The 23,853-nt window shown below is 47.0% G+C and overlaps 1 protein-coding gene across 5 annotated transcripts; it reads right to left on the reverse strand.

The window, feature by feature from the left end:
* Positions 1–3,103: 3,103 nt before the first annotated feature.
* On the reverse strand, positions 3,104–18,543 carry LOC116643813 (serpin B8-like). 5 transcript variants are annotated; one of them, XM_032422817.1, is made up of 8 exons: positions 18,335–18,543; positions 17,372–17,555; positions 12,983–13,160; positions 11,868–12,005; positions 9,814–9,931; positions 7,930–8,072; positions 5,977–6,129; positions 3,104–4,461 (listed from the first exon to the last, which is right to left on the reverse strand). In XM_032422817.1, exons 3-8 carry the CDS (start codon positions 13,148–13,150, stop codon positions 4,057–4,059), a joined length of 1,125 nt encoding a protein of 374 aa, XP_032278708.1. In that variant the 5' UTR covers positions 13,151–13,160; positions 17,372–17,555; positions 18,335–18,543; the 3' UTR covers positions 3,104–4,056. The 5 variants fall into 5 exon arrangements, with proteins under 5 accessions (XP_032278708.1, XP_032278709.1, XP_032278710.1 ...); XM_032422818.1 differs by lacking the exon at positions 18,335–18,543 and adding an exon at positions 17,915–18,013; XM_032422819.1 differs by lacking the exon at positions 17,372–17,555.
* Between the last annotated feature and the right edge of the window lie 5,310 nt (positions 18,544–23,853).

A 23,853-nucleotide genomic window follows, 5' to 3' on the forward strand; every position in this document is an offset into this window, starting at 1 on the left:
TGGAGATCCACCTCAAGTTCTGTGGGGAAAGAGAGGGAAGCTAACACTCAGAGAAACAACAAAGCTGGAAATGGAGAGTGAGCCTAAGACACTTGAGTCTACAGTCCTAGTTATTCCTCAGGTACTTTTTTAAGCTTGAGACGAGATAATAAATTGCTTTTTTCTTAAGTTAGACAGAAATGTGTTTCTATCATTTGCAGAAGAAAAGCATCTGTGCTGAATACTTTATTAGTTTCTTGTCGATGCTGTAACAAATTATTATAAGCTCTAAGCATGAGTTCATGATGTCAGAGCTCTGCTGGTCAGAAGTCCAAGGCAGGTCTCAGTGGACTAGAATCAGGGTGCCCACGGGGCCATGCTCCTCTCTGGAGACTCTAGGGCAGAATCCATTTCCCTGCCTTCTTCAGCTTCTCCATTCACATTCCTTGGCTCAGGCCCTTTTCCTCCATCTTCCAAAGCCAACAACATTGCTCTGCCCTTCATCCATGGTCGCACTTCCCTCTGAGCTCTTATTTCTACTTTAATTTGCTTTCTTTCATTAATGATATTGAGCATCTTTTCATATATTTATTGACCTTTTCTGTTTTCTTCTTTGTGAAGTAGCTCTTCAAGTCTTCACCCATTTTTCCATCGGCTTGCCATTTTCTTACAGACTCTTTGATGAAAATACTTTGTTTTGGATATTTATCTTTTAATAGTTAAATGTGTTAAGTCCTCATCTCCTGGCTTGAGCTTATATTTTTATAATTTTTATGGTGTATTTTAAATGTATTTTAAAGTACATGTATTTTAATGTAGTTGATTTTGTCAATTGTTTGCCTTGTTTTGCTTTTTATATATTAAGATATCTTTCCCTTCCCTAAAGTCACAAAATATTCTGCTATATTTTCTTGTAAAACTTATAAAATTTGGTTTTCATATTTTGGTATTTAATCTCTCAGTAATTAACTCTGTTTCCTTTTCTATAAGGAAGTTGTCTCAGCATACTATATTAGGTTATCATTTCCCTAATGACCTCTAATGCCAGTTCTGTCCCATTTCCCATTTTAATATATGAATGAGTATGCTTCTGGGCTCTCTTTGGTACCATTAATCTGTTGGTCTATCCCTGTGTAAACACCACACTATATTATTAAAACTTTATAATAAGCTTCAATATCTGGTAGAGCAGAACTCTGCAACATGATCTTTTTCTTTAGAAGTGTGCTGGGTATTTCTGGCCCTTTGCTTATTCCTATAAATTTTTAAATGAATATACTTGTCAAGTTCCACAGAAAACATTGCTGGAATTTGGATTGGAATTACATTACATCTATAGGGCAGGTAAGGGAAAACTGATGACTTTTCAACTCCAGGTCTCTCTATTCATGATATGAAATATCTCCCTTTCCTTTGGCCATGTTTAATGACTTTCAATAGCATTTAATTTTCAACACAACAGGCTTGCTTATCTCAAGTTATTGTTGCTGAGAACATTATATTTTTTAATTCAAAATTAACTACCTTTTCTAGCTATTGCTTTTTAAATGCATGAAAATGCAATTGAGTCTTGTCTAATAATGATAGTTAACCAATTACATGCTGGGTACTGCTACACCAGGCATTGTTCCAACCTCTTTACCAGGCATTGTTCCAACCTCTTTATGTACCCATTCAGTCCTCTCAACAACTCTACGAAGTGGGTCCTGTTATCATAATCACTTTCGTATTAGTTCCTCGGGTGTTATGGACTGGGATGCAGAGGGGCCCTCCTAGGACCTTTGCAGTTTTGAGACCCCCATCTGCGCCGGGTTTCAGCTGTCTAGAACGTTTCTATTTCACTAGAGAACTCCTGAGCTACCCCCGGCCCAGAGATTTTGAGATCACTGAACCCTGACCTTGACATACTGCTTCTGGTCCCCTGTGGGGACAGAGAGATCTCAGCCTGACCCCCGGTCTCCTTTATCTGGAAAGCCAAGAGGTCTGAGTAAAGGCTGACGGGTGTCCTTAGCTCATGGTCAGTGTGCAGACTGCAGAGGGCTGTCTGACCGACCTCCCGTGGCCTGGCACCTGCCCACTGGTTCCTTCAGTGTGCAGACCGCAGAGGCTGTCTGACCGACCTCCCGTGGCCTGGCACCTGCCCACTGGTTCCTTCAGTGTACAGACCGCAGAGGCTGTCTGACCGACCTCCCACGGCCTGGCACCTGCCCACTGGTTCCTTGGTTTGGTTTCATGGGTATACATGTGTCAAAACTTACCAAACGGTGCATGTTAAATACGTAAAGTTGATTCTGTATAAATTATACCTCAATAAAGGTGTAGATTTTTTTTAAAATAAGAGGTGGATATGAGATTAAAGCTAAAAGATGCAGGCTTTCTAGTCCTGTGGATTCACTTCTGGCCAAGCCTTCTTCAGAAGGTAGGGACCCTGACATGAATGTGGCCTAACAGAAAACATATTCTAGCTTGATGAATTTTAAGTAAGAACTTGAATATGAATGGTTCAAGTAACTGTGAACTGTGAATCCAAAACAGAGTCAGGAATAACCACTCATTAAAAAAAAAAATGGCCAGCAGCAGTTAGCGGTAATGTAAATGGTCATGTTTTTTGGTGGGGGGAGGTTATAAACCAGGACGACTTTCTGGAGACCAATTTGGAAGAAGTCTCAAAATGTGCCCAACTTTTATCTTGACAGTACAATTATTAGGAGTATTTCTTTTAAAATATGAAGGATGTGAGCAAATATTTAGTACATTCATAAGAGTATAGTATATAATTTTAATTACCTAAATTGTCTAAAAGTAGATCTAATAATAGAAAATATAGAGAGCCATACAATTTGACACATCAAATTGATGACATAGATAATTATCTTGAGGAGAGTTTATGGCAAGTAAGGGTAGAAATAGCTACAGAAGTCTATGATTAACTTGTGCTAAAATATGTTTGTATTTGCATACATAGAATTGGGAAGGATATACATCATTGATAGGGATTTCAGGGGTGCCTGGGTGACTCAGTTGTTAAGCATCTGCCTTAGGCTCAGGTCATGATCTTGGGGTCCTGGGATCGAGTCCTGCATCGGGCTCCCTGCTCAGTGGGGAGCCTGCTTCTCCCCCTGCTTGTGCTCTCTCTGTCATATAAATAAAATCTTTAAAAAAAAAATAGTGATTTCATAAGTGGTAAAATTGTGGGTGACTTCAGTGTTCTCTAGTACTTTTCAATAGTTTCCAAGTTGCTACCACAATACAAATCCTTTTTTAAGTCAAAAAAATACTGCAGGGAGGGCCGTGCATAAGCACAACGTGCTGGAGCCACACGTGGGCGTATGTGGTTAAGTAGAGGGACGCTGTCCTGACAGCTGCTTCACATGAAGGTCCTGGGGTGGGGGGCGGGGGCAGCTTCCGATGAAAAGGGAATGGAGGAGACTATGTGGCACGTTCAGAGCTCGGCCTCCTAGCGCAGGCCTGAAGGTTTATGGCGAGAGGATGTGAAGGAGTCGTGTTCCTGGGGGCCTGTGTGAGACGTGCGACCCGCAGGGCGGTCTGCGTGATCCTGCCGGGGCAGAGGCACTTCATCTCGGCTATGAGCCTGGGTGGCCGCAGGCTTTACTCCGTGGTGTTCGCCTCTGGCTGTGTGTGCAGTGGGGCTGGGCTCTGGCCTGTCCCCGGGAACCCGGCAGGGGAAGTGGGCAGAGCCCGGAGGTCACTGCAGGATGGGAACGCGTAGGGAGGGCTGCTGTGTGAATCCCGGACACGCTCCGCAAGACGCCCACAAACAGTGAGAACAGATGCTGAGGAGCAGGCCGTGCTCTGATAGGAGGTGAGGGCAGAGTCGATGAGAAAGAGGAGCTGACCGAAGCCCCCGAACAAGCACAGCCTGCTCACCCCAAACTGCGCACGTGTGATGCGTCTCTCAGTGGCCGTGGAATATTCGCTCAGGACATTCACACAGACTTCCCAGGCGCACACGCTTTATTTGGGCATTCAAACCATCCCACCAGTTTGGTCACAGGAATCTGCATTAAGGCAGGTGGGCAGAAGCGAAAGGAGTGTGTTTACAGCAAGTGCACCTCCTTATGGGGAGCAGAACCTGCCACAGAACAAGATGCTCTTGGTGTTGTGGTGTGTGATGAAGAAAAGGAAAGGGTGGTCTGCACAAAACCTTGGTTCGGGTCTGCTGCTCCGAGCGTTCCTGACCACGGCTGTGGCCCCCGCCGCCTCCGTGCCCTCTTCGTTCACTTCTACAAAGCACTTGTGCGCCACCTTGGACACGGGCACGTTCTTCTTCGCCGACATTCCAGAAAAGTCTGCCTTGGCTTCCTCAAACGCATCAGTCATACCTAAACTTCGAAGAAAAGACTCCAAGTCGTAACTCTCCTCCAGCTTCAATCGGGGAAGGAAAACTTGAACTTTATCCTTAGTCATCTTTTCTGGATTTGTCCAGGCCCTGAACTTCTCGTATGTTAGGGCTTTTTCCACCTGAAATAAGGAGGAGTCGAATCTTAAAATGGACAACAGCCTGGTGCTCCCCTGCCCACTCAGCCCCCCTCCCCTCCATGACACTGTCCAAGAAAATCTACAGAGATTTCCTGTACCACACCAACATTTTCCCTCAAATTCTCATCTTTTCCCCTGTTTTATGGATATAAGAGGAAAAATAGCTAAAAAACACTTAGAGAGGGGAGATGCTTTTTTTTTTTTTTTTAAACTATCTGCACCAAACTCATTTCAAATGTTTTTTAGTTTGGAAAGTTCTCATAACCAAGTGATTGTATCCATGTGATGCACATTAGTATGAATCACAGACTGTTTGACAAAAAAGAGAGCATGGCTCAGAATTCTGATGGGCGAGAGCAGGAAAATCAGGGATCCTCCAAACAGGAAGGAAGACGTGGCTTCCGGGGAGGGGAGCACAGAAATGGAGAATTCGACAACACTGTGGCTTCTGGCATTCTTGTTCATCTTCTGCCTGCCCTGGCGTTCGCCTCAAAGCCTCCAAGACCCATCACTCGGTCTGTGTGTCCACAGTGAAAAAAGGGAAGAAGCTTCCACTGCTTCTCCCTCTTTTCTTCACCACCTGGAGCCCAGGCGAATGTTCCTCTCCAGTGACGGCTGTGTGGACATCAGCTCGAATTCCCAGACTCTCCTCATCTTCTTCTTGAGTAGCCATGACAGAGCTCACCTTTGACTCATGCCAATAGCTTTCCGGTTCCACGGAGAAACCAGGGACACCGGGCAGCCCCACCCTCAGCGTCCTGCACCCTGGTGTACTGGAGCTGGACTCTATCTCTGGCAGGAGTCCACTGTTAAACCCTCAGTCGCCTGAACTCAGCCAGACGCCAGAAAAGAGGTTGTTCCCCACCCCCAGACAGCCAGATAACAAGCCCACTACTCGTCCTGACCTCCTTACAAATTTACTTTCTCCCCCCCTGAACTTTGTTCTTTTTCTGTCCTGGGAAGAAGGCCCTCTCCTCCCGTCCAAGAAAAATTCGTCACCTGTCCTTGAGACTCCTGCTACCCAAAGTGTGGTCCCTGACTAGCAGCATCTGCATCACCTGGAACCTCATCAGAAATGCAAACTCTCAGGCCATCGCCCCCTGAATCAAAAACTGCCTTTTAACAAGCCACCCAGCGATTCCTACGCATGTTACTGTTTCTCAATATGGCAAGTACTCTCCTTGCCTAGTACTTTTTTGTTCAATAATTCCTGGGACTCGACTAGCCCCTCTTTCAGAATAAAGCAGAGTGTTCTGATAATTTTGGAAGCCTCGCCTCTTAGCTTCCTGAGAATGGGTCCTCACCACCAAATCCACTCCTGGATACATGCTCAGCAGAAAAGCAAACACAAGGTCACTCCAGACAGGAGATGCTGTTCGCCCAGGACTCCTAACAACCCTCAACTGGAAATTCCTCACGTGCTACCTGACAGACGGACACACAGAAATGCGCTCAGGCCGTCTCCACAGACGCTCAGACGCACTGGCCAGGGCTTACCAAGGCGAGATCGGCGTTGTCATCCGGAAGTACGATGACCATGCTCAGCTCCTGCCCCACGTACGGCAGCTCCAGCACCTGAGCGTGCACCTCATCCACATACCCCAGGTTAAATCTAGCGAGCTTAAACATCATCTGCACGGTCTTTTTCTCCTAATGAAAAATACGGAATTAAAAGCAGATCACTGAAAAATGAGCAGGGCTTAGGAAAAAGGAGATAAATCTCATCTGCAGAACCTCTAGGTCCATGGAAGAGAATTGCTATTTCTGCGCATTATGCTGATAGATGCCAAACCTCATTATTACATATTAGTATTTTTTTTTAAGATTTTATTATATGACACAAAGGGAGAGAGAGACAGCGAGTGAGGGAACACAGCAGGGGGAGTGGGAGAGGGAGAAGCAGGCTTCCCGCAGAGCAGGGAGCCCGATGCAGGGCTCGATCCCAGGACCCTGGGATCATGACCTGAGCCGAAAGCAGACGCTTAACGACTGAGCCACCCAGGCGCCCCTACATATTACTATTGAATACCACCTGCTCTTGTCCCAGCAGATCAACTATTACCAGGTGGGAGAGAATAAAACTGACGAACGTAGACATAAAACCCTACATTATTTTTGGAAGAAGTTGTGTTTTTCACTTCTGAGAAGATGCATTAGAGAAGAGCACTCCCAGGGACCTTATAATTAAAGATTATTTATCCAAGTTAAGGGGAGAATTAACTAATATTCAGGTTTGGAGGCTGAAGGATGCGGTTAGAAAAGATGGATAGGCCATAGAGACTTATATTTTTATTCTGAAAAGTTGCTCAATTATATAACTGGCTTCATGGCTTTGGTTTTCTTGGAGAGAGGACCTTGACAAGATTTGTAATGTCCACCATTTCTAAAGCTTACATCAGATGTATTCTAGACTTTTAAATCTGTGTGCAAGGGGCGCCTGGGTGGCTCAGTGGTTAAGCGTCTGCCTTCGGCTCAGGTCATGATCTCAGGGTCCTGGGATCGAGCCCCACATCGGGCTCCCTGCTCAGTGGGGAGCCTGCTTCTTCCTCTTCCATTCCCCCTGCTTGTGTTCCCTCTCTCGCTGTCACTCTCTCTGTGTCAAATAAATAAAATCTTTTAAATAAATAAATAAATAAATAAATAAATAAATAAATAAATAAATAAATCTGTGTGTGATATGCTATCATCAAGTTGACGGAAGCCAAATTTCAAGCTAATTGCTACTGATGACTGATGCCAACCATCATCATACCCATAAGTGAAGGGACAAAGTGTTGTTAAAGTTAGGCTTTAGGTCTAGAGATCTGACACCCAGCATGATGACCACAGTTACGAATACTGTAGTGAATACTGGAAATTTGCTAAGAGAGTAGATTTCAGGTGCTCTCATCACAAAAGTAACATGATAACCACGTGAGAAAAGTGTATGCTAACTGGCTCGACCAAAGCGATTATTTCTCTATGTGAATTACATCAAATCATCATCTCACACACCTTATATACAATTATTTAAAAAGATCCAAAAATAAAGACAAAGTTAGCCTGAACATCTGCTAACCCTTTTTTTTCTTGTGTTCAGAACTATATGGCTAGGAGTTATAAGGCAATCTACAGGCGTAGTTGTCACTGACATTGTAAGAACGTGTCTGGGTAAACACAGTGTGTCAACACAAACAGAATTCCAAGGGTTAGAAGAAATTTTCTTTCAATCCAAATAATATGGCCAAAGAGAGAAGAATCAGTTTGACCCAGGATGCAAACACAAAACTATCAATATAAAAATGATTTTAGCTTCTCTCTTCCCCTCTCCAATAAAAGATATAGAAGGGGTGTGAAATTCATTGAGAAATATAGTATGAAATACATTATTTTTTCCATTCATTCACAATCTTTCCCAGCACATTACTTTCTTAAGAAAGTTAGCAGTACCCCCGAAAAATATTTCCCTACCTGGCTGATTTTGAAGGGCATCCCCCTTGTGTACTTTCTGTCAAACTGCTCATTCCACTTTCCTTTGAAATAGATGGCATTCACGAGAACCAGCTTAGTCAGCGGATCAACTGTCCCAGCACCCAGGATCTCTGAAATCTTACCTGCCAAGCATATCAGAGAAGTTTATAGCCATCTGGGGAAGAGGGGAGAGGAATAAACATTCTTTTACAACAACAACACTCCTGACATCTGAAGCTCGGCGTGGTTGAACCAGGCTGGAACCCTGTCTTCCCGGAGGCCTGAGGAACAGGGTGATGGGATGTAACGCCGAGCACTCACACCCTGTGGCATCTACACCCTGCTCGTCCCTACACAGCAATCTGGAAGCGGGCAGGTCAACTCTCATTCTGCCCTCAATTTATAGATGTAGAAATTTAGGTCAGAGCATTTGGCTGACATTTCGCCAAGGTCACATAGGTTCCAAGTGGCTGAACTGAGACAAGAGTCTTGCTTCTCACTGTAAACTGCCCAACCTTGGTGCCATGATTTTTCAACCACGCTGCTGCTGGCATCTTCCGCCAGATCATTCTTTGCTGTGGGGAGCGTCCTGTGCGTTGTAGGATGTCCCCCCAGCAGCGTCTCCCCAGTTGGGACAACCAAAATGTCTTCAGCCACTGGCCAATGTCACCTAGGGGCTGATCCTGGCGGAGAATCATTGCTCCACGCCAACCTCCAGATCTCATTTAGGTGAGGAGAAGCTTCTAAGGATGAAGGAATACGCACCTGGAAGCGGGTGAGGCAGTCCTCCTGAAGGCAGAGGATGGGGGAAGGAATTCAGGGGTACAATACAGGGACCCAGACTGAGCTCTCCAATGAGACTGGGGACAAGGTGATCCCCAATATTCCCTACGGCTCTGATATTTGGGGGAAACATGCTGGCAGTCAATCTGATGAAGAGGGAGTGAGTGATGTAGGGAGGGTGATGTAGAGAGAAGCTTCTGGCTTCCCTGAGTGACCCAGTACTGCTGGATCGACTGGAGAACGAGAGACCACTGCACATACAACGTAGGAAAACGTGAAAGGCTCTGTCCTGCCAACTGCCATTATTTTATTGGCTTTCAGTATAACCGTGGGCCCTGCCGCTGCCGGGCACAGAGCAGGTGCACCCTAAAGCGTGCTAGGTGGGCACAGGAGAAGTCAGTCCTTTAACTCCCTCCCTGCCCACCCCCACACACACACACTTCTGGAAGTCTCTCAATTGTGTTAGGTACTTCGAGTGCTTGAAAGCACGCCCTTCTCTGTACTCTAGTCAAGCACTGGCGGCAATATCCCTGGTGAGACAGAGCGTGGTCTGGACAGGGGAGGCCGCAGGCTCCGCGGGAACCGCATTTTCAGGGTCTGGGACAAAGATCACGCTCTGAATGCAAACTCAGCCTCAGCCCCCGGACGAAGGAAGGAGAGGCCTGCAGGTAAAACCAGCTGTCCTCACCACCACTTACACCGGGAGATGAGGGGAACTGTCGCCCAGTGTCTCAGCCGGCCGCAGCCTAAACTGAATGACGAGGGCTCCCCCACCCCGACCCCCTCCCCTCAGATAGAAGACTGATGGGCCCCCAAACGGCAAGCCTTTCTCGGGGATTTTCCAGCACAGTCCGGAGGGGAGTGGGTCTGAGATCCTTACACTAGGTTTATGGAGTTTTTAGAAATACCACTCGGTGACCTCATAAACCCGAGAGAAAGAAGCGACTTGCGCTGCTGGCCTAGAAATGCAGCAAACACACACCAACAGGCCACTGGCTACGGGCCCGAGGGGACAGCCTGGAGGCCACGCCCCCGCGATCTCGGCTGTGCCCCGGCTGTCCCCCTGCCACGTGCCGAGTCCAGGCAGTGAACACGCCTCACCCTCCGTCCTCTCCGTCACCCAGTCATTTATGTGTCTCCGGCATTCTTCCGTGTCTTCAGCGAAGGACAGCTCTTCCAGCTCGGCCTCGTAGAACCTCTGGCAGGACTCCCTAAAGGCCTGCGAACACAAGACACCGAGTGTGCCCCCAAGTTCGCACCGGTGGGAAACACTTATTTTCCCTCTGGACCTATTCCCAGCGCCAACTGTCGCCCGCACGGGGCATCCTGCACTTGCAGACGCATCCGCGCGACGGACAAACCCCGCGGCGCCCGCAGCCCGGGGCTGACGCCGACACCGGCCCGAGGCGGCTCACGGGCTGCGGGAGAAGCCGCGAGAAGCCGCGAGAAGCCGCGCAGGGACCCGAGAGCTCACGGCTTCCGGAACGCGGCGGCCGGTGGCTGGCGGGCATGCGCAGAACGCCCCGGGCCTCCCGGTCAAACACTTCCGCTCCGCGCTGACTTCCTGTTTGATTTTCTGTCTGTCTGTCTGCCGGGGACTCCGGCTTGGACCCGTTTTTGTATCACCACCGCCAACCACAGTGTCTGAGCTTTGTGAATGCGTGAGAGGCTCCCTAGTGGAACCAGATGATCCAGAAATCCTACAGGGCCCCCCAGGAGTGGAATGTGACAGGCCTGGGGGCGCTGTCCTGGGGGGGGATCAGGGAAAACAGTGGAGGGGGTGAGCCTTGGAATGTCAGCTGGGGCCAAGTCAGGAAGTGCCTTACCCAATACATGAAAACCCAAAGACAACTCACCTCACAAAAACTTGGTGTCAGACATAATGTGCCTGGCAATTGGCTCCCATCCTCCGCCCATCTCCTGTTCTCAAATATTTTAGCTTCTACAGGAGAGAGAAAATGTAGACAGAAAGAGGAGCCGAGCAACTGAGAAAATGGGAAGGTGGCTCCTTGTGTCCCCAATACCCCCCCAGTGACAAACCTCAAAGATCAGGCTGATGTTCAAAAATGAACATCAGTTAAGCGGAAGATTCCTGGGATCATTGGTGCTCATCCTAGAAGACCCAGAATTATCTCCAGTGATACTCAAGCCCAGAGCAGGCGACCTCCATGGGGTCACACCCAACAGCAGCCAGGACAGGGATGTATCTGAATCTCACAGAAAAATCCTTGGAACTGCCAGCCAGGAAGATGGCCGGGTTTGCCCAGATCCCTTCATTAACCTGAGGTAGCGACACTCTGCATGGTGTGCAACATACTTTCTCGGCCCTCACTCGTTGCACGATGACAGGCTTTTACTGGACTGGGGACCTTGAGAATTATATGCTTCGGTACATAGGAAGTGCACAGATTTAAAACCTCAGTTTTATGGCCCAAGTTTAATTTTCAAGAGACTATTCTGTCAGTAGTGTGGAAGAACCTGGCTGGACGTGGAGAGATCCATCAGGAAAGAATTAAAATAATGGTGCAGAAGATCCGGTGAGAGTGTGGACCCAGGCAGTGGTGGTGGTGATTCAGAAGAGGGGACAAATTTAAGAGGCCCTGAGAGACAGGCTCTGCAGGAACCACCCAACAAACAGAGGTGAGCCTGGGGACAGCCGTGTACGCACATGGGACGATGTGGTCACTGAGGCACAGCGGATCAAGGGGGAGAGGCAGGTCTGGGTGTAGGAAGAAGGACATACTGAGATTGATATCTGGGAGGGATCTATCAAAAACAACTTTAAGGGCGCCTGGGTGGCTCAGTCAGTTAAGCGTCTGTCTTGGGCTCAGGTCATGATCTCAGGATCCTGGGATCGAGCCCCATATCGGACTCCCTGCTTGGCGGGGAATCTGCTTCTCCCTCTCCCTCTGGCCCTCCTCCCCACTTGTGTGCTCTCTCTCTCTGTCTCAAATAAATAAAATCTTAAAAAAAAAAAAAAAAACAGCTTTAAAAAGGACATAATTCAGAGGCAATCATAAAATTCAAAATCATAATTACAGAAGTACAACTCTAAGCACATTTTTAAGGCAACAGAATTATACTTTATCTCTGTTCTTCTGCAGTTTCAACCTTATTTGCCATTTTTTTAACATCCATGCGCGAGTTCCACTTACAGGAAGGAAATCACACGTCTTCTCTCCAAAGAGTCTGTTGGCAGTTCTGAGCAAGTACTGAGTGCCAGATTTGTTAACCTCCGTGAGAAGTGACCGGAAACCTTGGTGAATATCTCCGCCTCTGTTCAAACAAAGTGCCTGGTAACAGACAAGGACACGGGCTTGTAACATTGCCATCTTGCTCCCACAAAGAGTTATCTCCAACGACCCCTGTGCTGAAAATCACAAAGGATCCCATCTTGAAAGGCTTTTGGTTTAACCCTCCCACAGCGCCTTTCCACGGGACACTGTTGACATTTGGGGCCACTTTGCGGCTGGGGCTAGTCTGCGCCTTCTAAGACATTTTGCAGCATTTCTGGCCTCTGCCCACTAGATGTCAGTAGCACCTCTCAGACAACCAAGCTGTGGGGACAGTGGCCAATGTCGCCCCCAGGTGTAAACCCACTTAGAAAGGTGGGTATGAGAACTCAGGAGAGAGACAGAACAGAGCAAAGAGGTAGCTGGAATGAATCTAACACAACCTAGGGAATACGAGAATGAGCAGAAGTCAACTGAAAATACTTCAGCAGCAATTTCATAGAAGTTCTGCAGACCAGACTGGGACTTCCATGTCAAGTCAGAGCGGAAATTAAGGTTGTTCCTCTGTCTCCCAATGGCCCCAGTCCAAAGCCTCCCTCCTCCAGCAAGCTGGAAGAAACCACGGCCAGAGGCACTTCCAGAGGGCTCCCACGCGCCCCTGCTATCGATGGGGAGGTCATGTGCATTGGCAATGTCCTGGGACACTCACAAGACTGTCAAAGAAACTTAAGATAACAAAGAGGTTGAAGACAACTCCCCTAAAGTATTTGCCACTACTTCATTTGTAGCCCAGGTCCCACAGAACCCGTTTCAGATCAATCAGATCATACATTCCCTCTCAATAATTCCAGAGACCGAAGTCCACATTTGTGCTGCTTTCTTCTAGTGCATAATCATACACTAGAAAGAACCCATTTAACAGCAAGTCCATTCAAACAGCTGCATTTCAATTTGATATATAACGTTAGCCAAAACTTAAAATGTAACAAAGGTGAAATTTGGGGACTTCTTGTGGGACAGAATGCTGGCATGCACACCTGGGACATCTGGGTGGCAGTGTTTCCTTTGGCCCCCATGAAGACCATGGCCAGGGCAGAAGAGACGCTCAGAGGGGAGAAGAACACATTTCGGGAGCTGTCCTCTCCACCCAACATTTTTAATAAGTTGATGGCAAACCTGCCATTTGCTTCATGGAGATCCTCCATCAGGGAAGGTCTGTATGGAAAGCACAACACGGAGGCACATTAGCCACGCCCACCGTCACGTCATCTGGCCATTAGCACCGGTCAGTGGACGCCGGGGGTGCTCACAGGAATACCTGCTCCCCCCCAGACACCCACGTTGAATCTCCCAAACCTCCGTTATCTTGCACGGCATCAGGGACCTTGCAGATGTGACTGACTGAATTAAGGATCTTGAGATGGGGAGATTTCCTGCAGTATCCAGGTGGGCTCAGTGTAATCACTGGGTCCTTTTAAGAGGAAGGCAGGAGGCTCAGAGTCAGAGAAGGAGATGTGACAAGAGAAGGAAAGGTCAAAATGATGCAAGGCCATGGACCAAGGAATGCAGACAGCCTCCGGGAGCTGCAAAAGGCAAGGAAACAGATTCTGCCCTAAAGCCTCCAGAAAAACATGCAACTGTGCACACCTACTTTGGACTTCTGACCTCCAGAACCATAAGAGAATACATTTTTACTGTGTTCGGGCACTCAATTTGCAGTAACATGCTACAGCAGCAACAGGGAACTAAGACACTGGTTTCCCTGAGTCTCTTTGCTGCTCCAGTTGAAAACATTCTAGAAAATAAAAGGACAAATAGTCACCCATAATCCCATGACCCTGCAAGCTATCCTTTTTTTTTTTTTTCTCTATTTGCAAATATATTTTTAACTCAAAAATTTTAAAGCTACACAAGAAAAACAGATTCCAGTTTGGAAAATCAGCAAATAAGCAATACCAAAAGTACTGGAATCTTCGCCTAGAATAAGGGTCATCATGCATTATGTTCATTTTTATGAACCAGTGGATCATCAGGTGATACTTCTTCTCTCAGTTTCGGGGAAGACTAGCAGCACATCCTGCAGCCTTCTTGCAACTGTATCTCATTAGCCTGGCGGGGGCGGGGGCGGGGGCGGGGCGGGGGGGCTCCTGGATTTCTCACGGGCAGGAGAGGAAAGAGGAGCTCAGTGGGTGGGAAGAGGACAGGGAGACAACTATTTCAACCAGAGCCTCTCCAACGGTTGACTGGTTCCTTGAAAGCTCCTTCCTGAGATATTTTTTTCAACAGAAGACATAAGATGTCTCTGATTTAGGAAGAAAAAAAAAAGTGTGATGTCAAACAAGTATAAAGGCTGCACACTAAATACAGATTCTCCAACAGCTACAACCAGTGCAAATTCAGGTTTAAAAGAAATGATTTAAAACATCAACCAAGGGGCACGTGAGGGCTCGGGAGGTTAAGCAGCAGACTCTTGGTTTCAGCCCAGGTCATGATCTCCGGGTCCTGGGATTGAGCCCCACGTGGTCGTGTCAGGCTCTGCTCAGAAGTGAGTCTGCTTCTGGATTCTCTCTCTCCCTCTCCTTCTGCCCCTTCCCCTGCTCATGCTCTCTCTCTCTCTCAAATAAATAAATGGGTACATCTTTTAAAAATAAATAAATAAACAAACATACATTAACCAAGAGAATACAATGGTGACAAAGCTTGCACAGCAGGATGCTATACTTGACAGGTTATTTCTTAGAGGACAAAAAGGAAAGTTTCTCACTGTCCTCACCCAGAGAAGCCTCTCCAGAGCCTTCCGCTGCAGGGCTTGAACCCAAGGGCTGCAGGTGTGGGACAGCCGATGCGTCTGCAGTGGACAAGTCCCACGAGAGAGAGCAGCATCCAGCCCGTCTGCAGGCCACCTCCGGCCCCACATTTCCCCCCACATTTCCTTGCCTTGCATTGGAGGACTTTTCAGAAAACAAACAACTAGGAGCCAGGGGGAGACGCAAACTGCACGGCACTGGGCCTACCACAAGGTGGCACCAAAGAGACCCAGAGGAGGAGAGAATTCACTAACCTGGAGGTGAGGGACACACACACATCGGGATTTGATCCTACCTGAGCCTAAGTTTAGGCTGTTCAGTGTGAGTGGGGTGTGTGTGTCTGTGTGTGTCTGTGTTGTCCTGCCTGAACAGGCAAAGGAGTGTACTGAAATATCACATCAATTCCAACTTTACATTTTAACTGCTCTTAATGTCAAATGCCTACTTCTGGTTTCTTCCACCTTTCCTCTTCCTTCAATTCACTTCCACATGGGCAGGTGCTGGTCATGGCATTTCCCCCCAGCATCTGCCCCCTAGCAAGGACACCCTAGCACACACTCACCACTCCGGCACCTCGGGGGTGTGTCCCAAGTCACACCCGTGAAGGCAAAGGAGCTGAACAGGATAACCGAATGACTCTCTTTCCCCCACTTCTTCTTGGTGCCCCAATCTCATGTGTACATTAAGCTTTTGAGAGGGTTGTACTTGAAACAAAGTGGAACTTGCCCAATCAATCTAAAAAGAAATGAATTTCGGGGCACCTGGGTGGCTCAGTCAGTTAAGCGCCTGCCTTCGGCTCAGATCCCAGGTCCTGGCCTTGCGTCAGTTTCCCTGCTCAGCAGGGAGTCTGCTTCTCCCTCTCCCTCCGCCTCCCCCCTGCTTGTGCTCTCTCTGGCTTTGTCTGGCTTGCTCTATCTCAAATAAATAAAATCTTTAAAAAATAAATAAAAATAAAAGGACTGAATTTCAATATAATACGAAACAATACGTCTGGGTACCAGTGCACCATTCCACTGTGTCATAAAAACACAACAATGTGGAAAGGTTTGATTTCCAGCCTATAAAATGAATTGGCATTACGCTAGTTTTTCTTTTACTGGTGAATGAGGTCAGGACAATGAAAGCCTGTCCTCGGGTCTCATAGTAAGAGCAGCAGAGTCTTGAAGCAGAAGCCTTGTGCTTCCAAGGATGAGACACTGCTCTCCTCCTGGGGCCCCCGAATGCCTGTGATCTCCCCGCTCCACTCCGCCTTCCCACGGACACCTCCAGAAGTGAACTTATACAAAGAGCATTTATTATAGAACTTTCCTTATATGGGTTAGAGAAGCAAATGAACAATAAAGGCCATAATTCCTGACGGGGCACTCCCACCCGAGGGAGACACAAACACAAGTGTGTAGGTTTCAAGCCAGCCCCACCCTCTGTAACCGGATAATTTACAAAGTGCTAAGGAAGCCCCCAGAGAAACGGAATAAATTCTCTTTAGAAGCTCAGAAGGTGAGGGGCGAGCTGGCTTTCACGCATTGGGCAGGAGTGTGTGTGAGGCGGTGAAAGGGGAGGTGAGTGCCCCGGGGCAGTGGTGGGACTGGCAGGAGAGAGACCTACCGTGGCAGGTGGCACAGGTCTGTGTGGGGCGGAGGGGCTGGGTCTCTGTGGTTGGGTGACACGGGTGCACTTGGACAAGAAGTCTGAACTTGAGCTATGGTCCGGAAAGGCAGCTATGGTTTTTAAACAAAATGTTCTATAGGAGCACACTGGGTTTTAGGAAACGCAGTGGCTCTCCACGGAGCCTGGAAAAAGGCCGGGGAGCCTGCTGGCCGCCATAGCTCGGCGGCTGCCAGACAGGGAGGAAGCAGGAACCGAGTGCAAGGTGGCATTGCCGGGCAGCAGGGTGACCCATCACAGGAGGGACAGGGAGCAAGGAGAGTCAGGGAGGACGCGGAGGCTGGTTAAAAACAGGACACCAGGCCCCAGATGGAGTTGCTTATGCTCAGCCCCAGATGCAGAGCCTTAACTGAATGACAGTTTCGGCTCTCCCCGAAATGGAATCTTAAACCAGTCAATCAGGAACGGCCTGACCAGCCCTAGTGAGGTCAACCGCCTGCCAGACCCCTGCCATCCACCAAAGGGAAGTAACTTTGCAACAACCAACCCTCTGGCCAGTAGGGCTTCCTTGTTACCACTCCCTTCGGCTTAGGGCTTGAGTCTTTGCTTCTGTACAGCTCCTCGGAGCTCCTTTCTGCCTGCTAGACTGGATGCTGCCCCATTCGAATTCATCTGTGCTCCGATGAACTGAACTTTTTAATATGCCTCAGTTAACCTCTTAACAGACTCCTAGCTCACTGATGCTTGGGGCAGGTGTGACCCATTGGAAGTTTCTATGAGGAGCCCGATGGAATGAGGAAGCGATACATTCCATTTGAGATGTGCAGACTATGGTATGGTCCCTGGGTCCCTGTAACAAGGCAGCCAAGCGATGTTTGGAAATACAGGCAGGTTACTGAGTCGGGCACAAGTCCCAGAGCAAGAGATTGGGGGCCCTTAGCACCCAGACTGCGCGAGATCCTAGGCAAACGGGATGATTACAAGGTACAGAGAGGCGTAAGAAGAGAAACTCACCTAGTTTTTAAGAATTCCCGGCATTTGCAGGTAGGAAGAGGAAGAAGACAAGGGCAGGACCCCAGGGCAGCCCGAGGCTGGAGGAGGAGGACCGGCGGGGAGCACCGACGGCGGCAAGCAGCAGCACCCACGCCGCGCCCCGAAACAGCCTGGCCAAGGGGCGGGAGCAGGAGCTGAAGAGAATCTGGGAAGTGGGGAGTCCATTAAATTAATTACTGTGGCTGCGGACGAGGTGGAAACAGGCAAGGAAGCATTTTCTCAAGCTCAGGAAAAGCAGCCAATGAAGAGCAGGTGAAAGATGTGAAAGAAAGAATAAAGAAAAGCAAAGAATATGGAAGAAAAACAGGATACAGGAAGGAAGGGGAAGCCTGGGAGGGAAGGAGGAGGCAGAGGGAGGGGCCTCGGAGCCTACGGGCCTCCCCGCGCGAGGGGGCGCTGACCCAGCACCTCCCCGGAACTTGCCCAAGGCGCCCTGGAAATTGCAGGCGAGGCTGCTCCGGGCGCCCCGGTCTCCCTGCCGCACCCGCGGCTGCTCCCACGCACCCTCCCCAGAGCTTCCGCCCGGCAGTCTCCGGCAACAGCAGCCCGGGCTTGGGTGACCGGCCTCCCCCTCCGGCTCGCAGATCGCGGCGCGGTGGCGTCGGCGGGCCGCCGTGTCCCTCCCACTCGGGGGAAGCCCCTCGGCCCCAGGGCGAGTCTGCGCGCCGCGCTCCCGCGGGGCTGCCTCGGCTGACCCCGCCCACCCCCGCCTTAGAGCCCCCACCGCTGCCCCGCCGCTGTCCGCTCCGATCACGCCCCAGCCAACAGCCTCCCCCCCGCCGGCCTCTCTTCCTCCCTGTCGGCGCGCTGCGTCCGCCTCCTGCCGGCCTCCCTCCCCGCCCGTGTCCCGCGCGCCGCCGCGCTCCCGGCGGGGGATGCCCGCCCCGCGTAGCTGGCGCCCCGCGCGCTTCCCAGCCCCGGTACCCGGGAGATTCCTGCTCCTGCTCCGGCGGCGGCGGCGGCTGTTCCTCCAGCTTGCTGCCTGCTTCCCCGCAGCTGCGATCCCGGCCGAGGCTTCCGGCGGCTGACTCAGAGCCGTCGGGGATCGCTCGGCACCCGTGTGTCGGCGGGAGGAGCCCGAGCCTCCCCCGCAGTCCTCCTGACCCGGCCTGCGTGCGCGTGGCTTCGTGGGGGAGGCTGGGGCCGCGGACCTCTGAGGGTGTCGGCGGAATGCGCCCCGCAGGCGACTGGTTTGTTTTCCTGGGCTGGTGCGCGCAGTGTTCTTGTTTGGGGGGTGTGTGTGTGTGCAAGGGCCGTTTCAAAATTGGGACTTCGCTTTGGAAATTAAGTAAAAGCAAGAGCAGAGGTTCAAGGTTCTTAAAGCTAGTGGCTTCCAAGCTGTTTGGGTGGGACACCCATCCAAACGATTGTTGAGCACGATCTCTGGTATCAATATTCATATTTAGAGGTGCTAATATGCTAAATACTAATATATGATAAACGCTATAAAAACATAAAAATTTCCAAGAATGAGAAAAAAAATTGATTAGAAATACACATTTTTTGCACTCAATTATTTCAAAACTTAATGAGATCAACGTGATGGAATATGTTTGCTTTAACCTTAATTTAATGCTTTGAAATACAGTAATTTAAAGACCCGTTTTTAAGCTCGGTTTATTTCTGAACTTGGATTGATAGCTGTCACAAGGAAATGCTTCTCAGGAAATGGGTTGATTAAAATAGAATAAAGTGGTGCGCCTGGGTGGCTCAGTCGTTAAGCGAATGCCTTCAGCTCAGGTCATGATCTCAGGGTCCTGGGATAGAGCCCGGCATCGGGCTCCCTGCTATGCAGGAAGCCTGCTTCTCCCTCTCCCACTCCCCCTGCTTGTGTTCCCTCTCTCTCTGTGTCTCTCTCTGTCAAATAAATAAATCTTTAAAAAAAATAAAAAATAAAATAAATAAATAAAATAGAATAAAGTCATCATTGGTTCTACTGACTAAACCCTGACACTTGATTTTCATTCACATACTAAATGTACAAAGATTTCTGGTTGAAATCTAAATATTCAAAATCTATTTATCCTCTTGAAAATCATTGGCTTTTGCAAACCCAGATTTTTCAGGGTGTACTTTCAGCTTGAACAGTTAGAAACCCACCAAATCTCTTCTTTTTGGAAGATTTTTGTGAAGTTTAGGAAAATTATATTTGCAAGTTTTTTAAGTGCCCAAATGTGAGAGTTTTAACATCTTTTTCTAGTAATGAAATCATATGAAGATGGAAAAACATGCCAATGGGTGTTCTCAAATGATCACTTTACAATCCTTCAAAATCAGTTGATTTCACATTCATAGATAAAAAACGCACCTTTACCTGAAGGCAATCAGTCAACTGGGCATTTAAAAAAAAAATACTTGCTAGGGGTGCTACCAATATCAGCCACTTAGCATCACAGAAAAGGTCAGCACATTTGGAACACTGGTCTTTTTAAAAAGAAAATAATAATTAAGAATAATAATTAACTAATATTAATTAATTAACTAATATTAATTAACTGATAATTAACCTCACACAGGTCCCCTGTGTTGTCACCGCTGCTCAAAAGCCCTTACTTTCTAGGAAGAAGTTGCTGCAGCTGAGGTCGAAGAGGTTGCTGCCTATGTTCTCCTCTAGGATTTTGATGGATTCCTGTCTCACATTTAGGTCTTTCATCCATTTTGAGTTTATTTTTGTGTGTGGTATAAGGAAATGGTCCAGTTTCATTCAGCCGCAGCAACTTCTTCCTAGAAACATCGCCAAAGGCAAGGGAAGCAAGGGCAAAAATGAACTCTTGGGACTTCATCAAGATAAAAAGCTTTTGCACAGCAAAGGAAACAGCCGATAAAACCAAAAGGCAACCGACAGAATGGGAGAAGATATTTGCAAATGACATATGAGATAAAGGGCTAGTATCCAAAATCTATAAAAAAAACTTCTCAAACTCAACACCCAAAGAACAAATAATCCAATCAAGAAATGGGCAGAAGACATGAACAGCCATTTTTCCAAAGAAGACATCCAAATGGCCAACAGACACATGAAAAAGTGCTCAACACCGCTTGGCATCAGGGAAATCCAAATCAAAACCTCAATGAGTTACCACCTCACACCAGTCAGAATGGCTAAAATTAACAAGTCAGGAAACGACAGATGTTGGTGGGGATGCAGAGAAAGGGGAACCCTCCTACACTGTTGGTGGGAATGCAAGCTGGTGCAGCCACTCTGGAAAACAGCATGGAGGTTCCTCAAAAAGCTGAAAATAGAGCTACCATACGACCCAGCAATTGTACTACTGGGTATTTACCCCAAAGATGCAAATGTAGGGATCCAAAGGGGTACGTGTACCCCAATGTTTATAGCTGCAATGTCCACAATAGCCAAACTATGGAAAGAGCCAAGATGTCCATCAACAGATGTATAGATAAAGAAGATGTGGTGTATATATACAATGGAATATTATGCAGCCATCAAAAACAAAAACAAAAACGAAATCTTGCCATTTGCAACGACGTGGATGGAACTAGAGGGTATTATGCTAAGCGAAATAAGTCAATCAGAGAAAGACATGTATCATATGATCTCACTGATATGAGGAATTCTTAATCTCAGGAAACAAACGGAGGGTTGCTGGAATGGTGGGGGGTGGGAGGGATGGGGTGGCTGGGTGATGGACATTGGGGAGGGTATGTGCTATGGTGAGCGCTGTGAATTGTGCAAGACTGTTGAATCACAGATCTGTACCTCTGAAACAAATAATACATTATATGTTAAAAAAGAAGATAGCAGGAGGGGAAAAATGAAGGGGAGGAAATCAGAGGGGGAGACGAACCATGAGAGACTATGGACTCTGAGAAACAAACTGAGGGTTCTAGAGAGGAGGGGGGTGGGGGGATGGGTTAGCCCGGTGATGGGTATTAAGGAGGTCACGAACTGCATGGAGCACTGGGTGTTACACACAAACAATGAATCATGGAACACTACATCAAAAACTAATGATGTAATGTATGGTGATTAACATAACATAATAAAATAAAAATTAAAAAAAAAAAAAGAAAAGCCCTTACTTTAGGAAGAGCAGAGTAGGTACAGAGGAATCTGAATGAGAACAAGAGGTAAGTTAAAAGGCCCAATTAGTCCGAAAGTCTGTAAATGCAATAGAGGAATCCTGGGAGGGAAATAGGTGAGCTCTGTGGGGAGCAGTACTCCTCTGCTCTGACATCTTTTCTAACTATTCACAAAATTAACATTTTACCAGTCAGACATCCTAACATATTCACAATGAGTCATCTGAAAACAATCACAAAAGTTCAGTACATTTGAGTAAACATATTTGATTTCCATATGTCAAAAAGGTACCATAAAATTAAAAGATGAATGACAAGAAAATATTTGAAAAAAATCTTTAAATGTCACTTAAATAGCTCGAGAAAAGTTGATTTAAAAAACCGACCGCAGTAGAAACATGTGCAAAGGGCATTAGCAAATTTGCAACAAAGAAAAGCAATGGCTATTGTACACCTGAAACTAATGTAACAGAGTGTGTCAACTATACTCACATTTTAAAATTAACAGTTTAAAAACGGAAATTAAAAGAAAAGCAATGGCTAATCATTATATGAAAAAGTGTTAACCTCAAAGAAAAATAATAAATATTTTTTGAGTATATACTATGTGCTAGATCCCATACCAGAGCTTCTCTTGCAAGACTTCATTTAATCTGGACAACTGTGTGAAGTGGGTGCTGCAAATATCTAGGAAAAGCATTGAACCTTAGTTCTTTAAGTTTCTGGTCCCCAACGTTGCACTGCTATAAGCAACAGAGGATTGGAAACCAGGTCTGTGTGACCCTGAAGTTCGCTGTTTTAATCCCTATGCTACACCATGGCCTCCCCAAAAGAAAGAAGTGGTGGAGAGCACATTAAAGTTATCATTTTAAAACATAAAATTTGCAAGTATAAAAACTATGGGTCTCCGATGCTGGTAAGGTAAGATGGGCATGACTTCTTATTCTCCATAAGCAATGCTGTAAATTGGGTGCCACTTACTTCCAGAACTGTGTTGAAAAGAAAAGAAAAGAGAGAAGAGGAGAGGAGAGGGGAGGGGAGGGGAGAGGGGAGGGGAGGGGAGGGGAGGGGAGGGGAGGGGAGGAGAGGAGAGGAGAGGAGAGGAGAGGAGAGAAGAGAAGAGAAGAGAAGAGAAGAGAAGAGAAGAGAAGAGAAGAGAAGAGAAGAAAAGAAAAGAAAGATGGGTGGAATAAGAAATAAGAAAAGAAATTGCCATGAAATCAAACATTACATTTCAAGGAATTTCACTGAGAGTAAAACACAAACATGGATTAAATATTATGTGGAATGATGACCACCTCATCTTTTATTTCGTGTGCACAGAGAAAATCAACAAATGCCCAACAACAGAGAACAGGTCAGATTCTATCACACCCATGATAGGAAACTAATGTAAATATTAGTAGAACAAGGCAATATTGCCACGGGAGCATGGGCTATTAAGTGTAAATTAGGAATAAAGTTACATGTGAGCATAATCTATAGATAGATTAGAAGGAAATAAATTCTGTACATCACGAGTTTCTGAACGACAGGTAATGTTTATGTTATTTATGTTTTTTCTGAGGGTTTTTAAAATTTTTCCTTTTATGAAATTAATGTGCACACACTTAGCTGAAAAATCAGATAATGCCCGAGGAGATATTTGAAAAGAACGGGTTCCTATCCACTCCTTCCACCTCCTCAGAAGCAGTCACTCTTTCTCCTCGTATCTGCCTCCAGATTTCCAAATAACATGGCTATATTAACATTTTTGACCTAACAATTTTAGACATTATCTATTGCCTTCCTAATTTAGGGGCTGAGGATTCGGTCTTCTCACACCACTCACACTATCGCACTTGCCCTAGGTGTTAACTTGATTACAACTAAATAATATTCGTTACTGAGTTAACAAGTGTACTATATGAATGCATTCGTTTTTTCTTATACTACTGTTTTTCCTTATGTTCCTACTGCCTTCTTCCCCATTTCTTCAGTTTCCTGTGTACTGATGGCAAACGTGCCCCCAAGTGTTCTAAGGATCAGGCAAATCTTTCAATATTCTTTCGCGTGAGCTCTCCCATATGAGAAACCCATCAATCCCATTTTTCCTCTCCTAGGCTGCCACCCTGCTGGTAAAGGCAAGGTTCTTTAAAGTTTGTGGGATTTTCCTTCCCACAGTGTAATTTCACAAGCAGGGAACGACTACTGTTACACCTACTGGTATACCTTAGTTAACAGGCAGTTTATTATTTGTCAATCGAGTAAAAATAATTTTTTTCTAGAACGTTAAAGCACACTGCTTAAACAGCAAATAAGTTATTTTTTTTCTTAAATGTTTAGGCATTGATTACACAACCTGTCAGATTTTTTAAAAGCTTTAAACACCTTTAAGGGCAAACTTACAAAGTTCACAA

The sequence above is a fragment of the Phoca vitulina genome, unplaced genomic scaffold, assembly GCF_004348235.1.
Source record: "Phoca vitulina isolate PV1807 unplaced genomic scaffold, GSC_HSeal_1.0 scaffold27, whole genome shotgun sequence".
NCBI classification, from domain to species: Eukaryota; Metazoa; Chordata; class Mammalia; order Carnivora; family Phocidae; genus Phoca; species Phoca vitulina.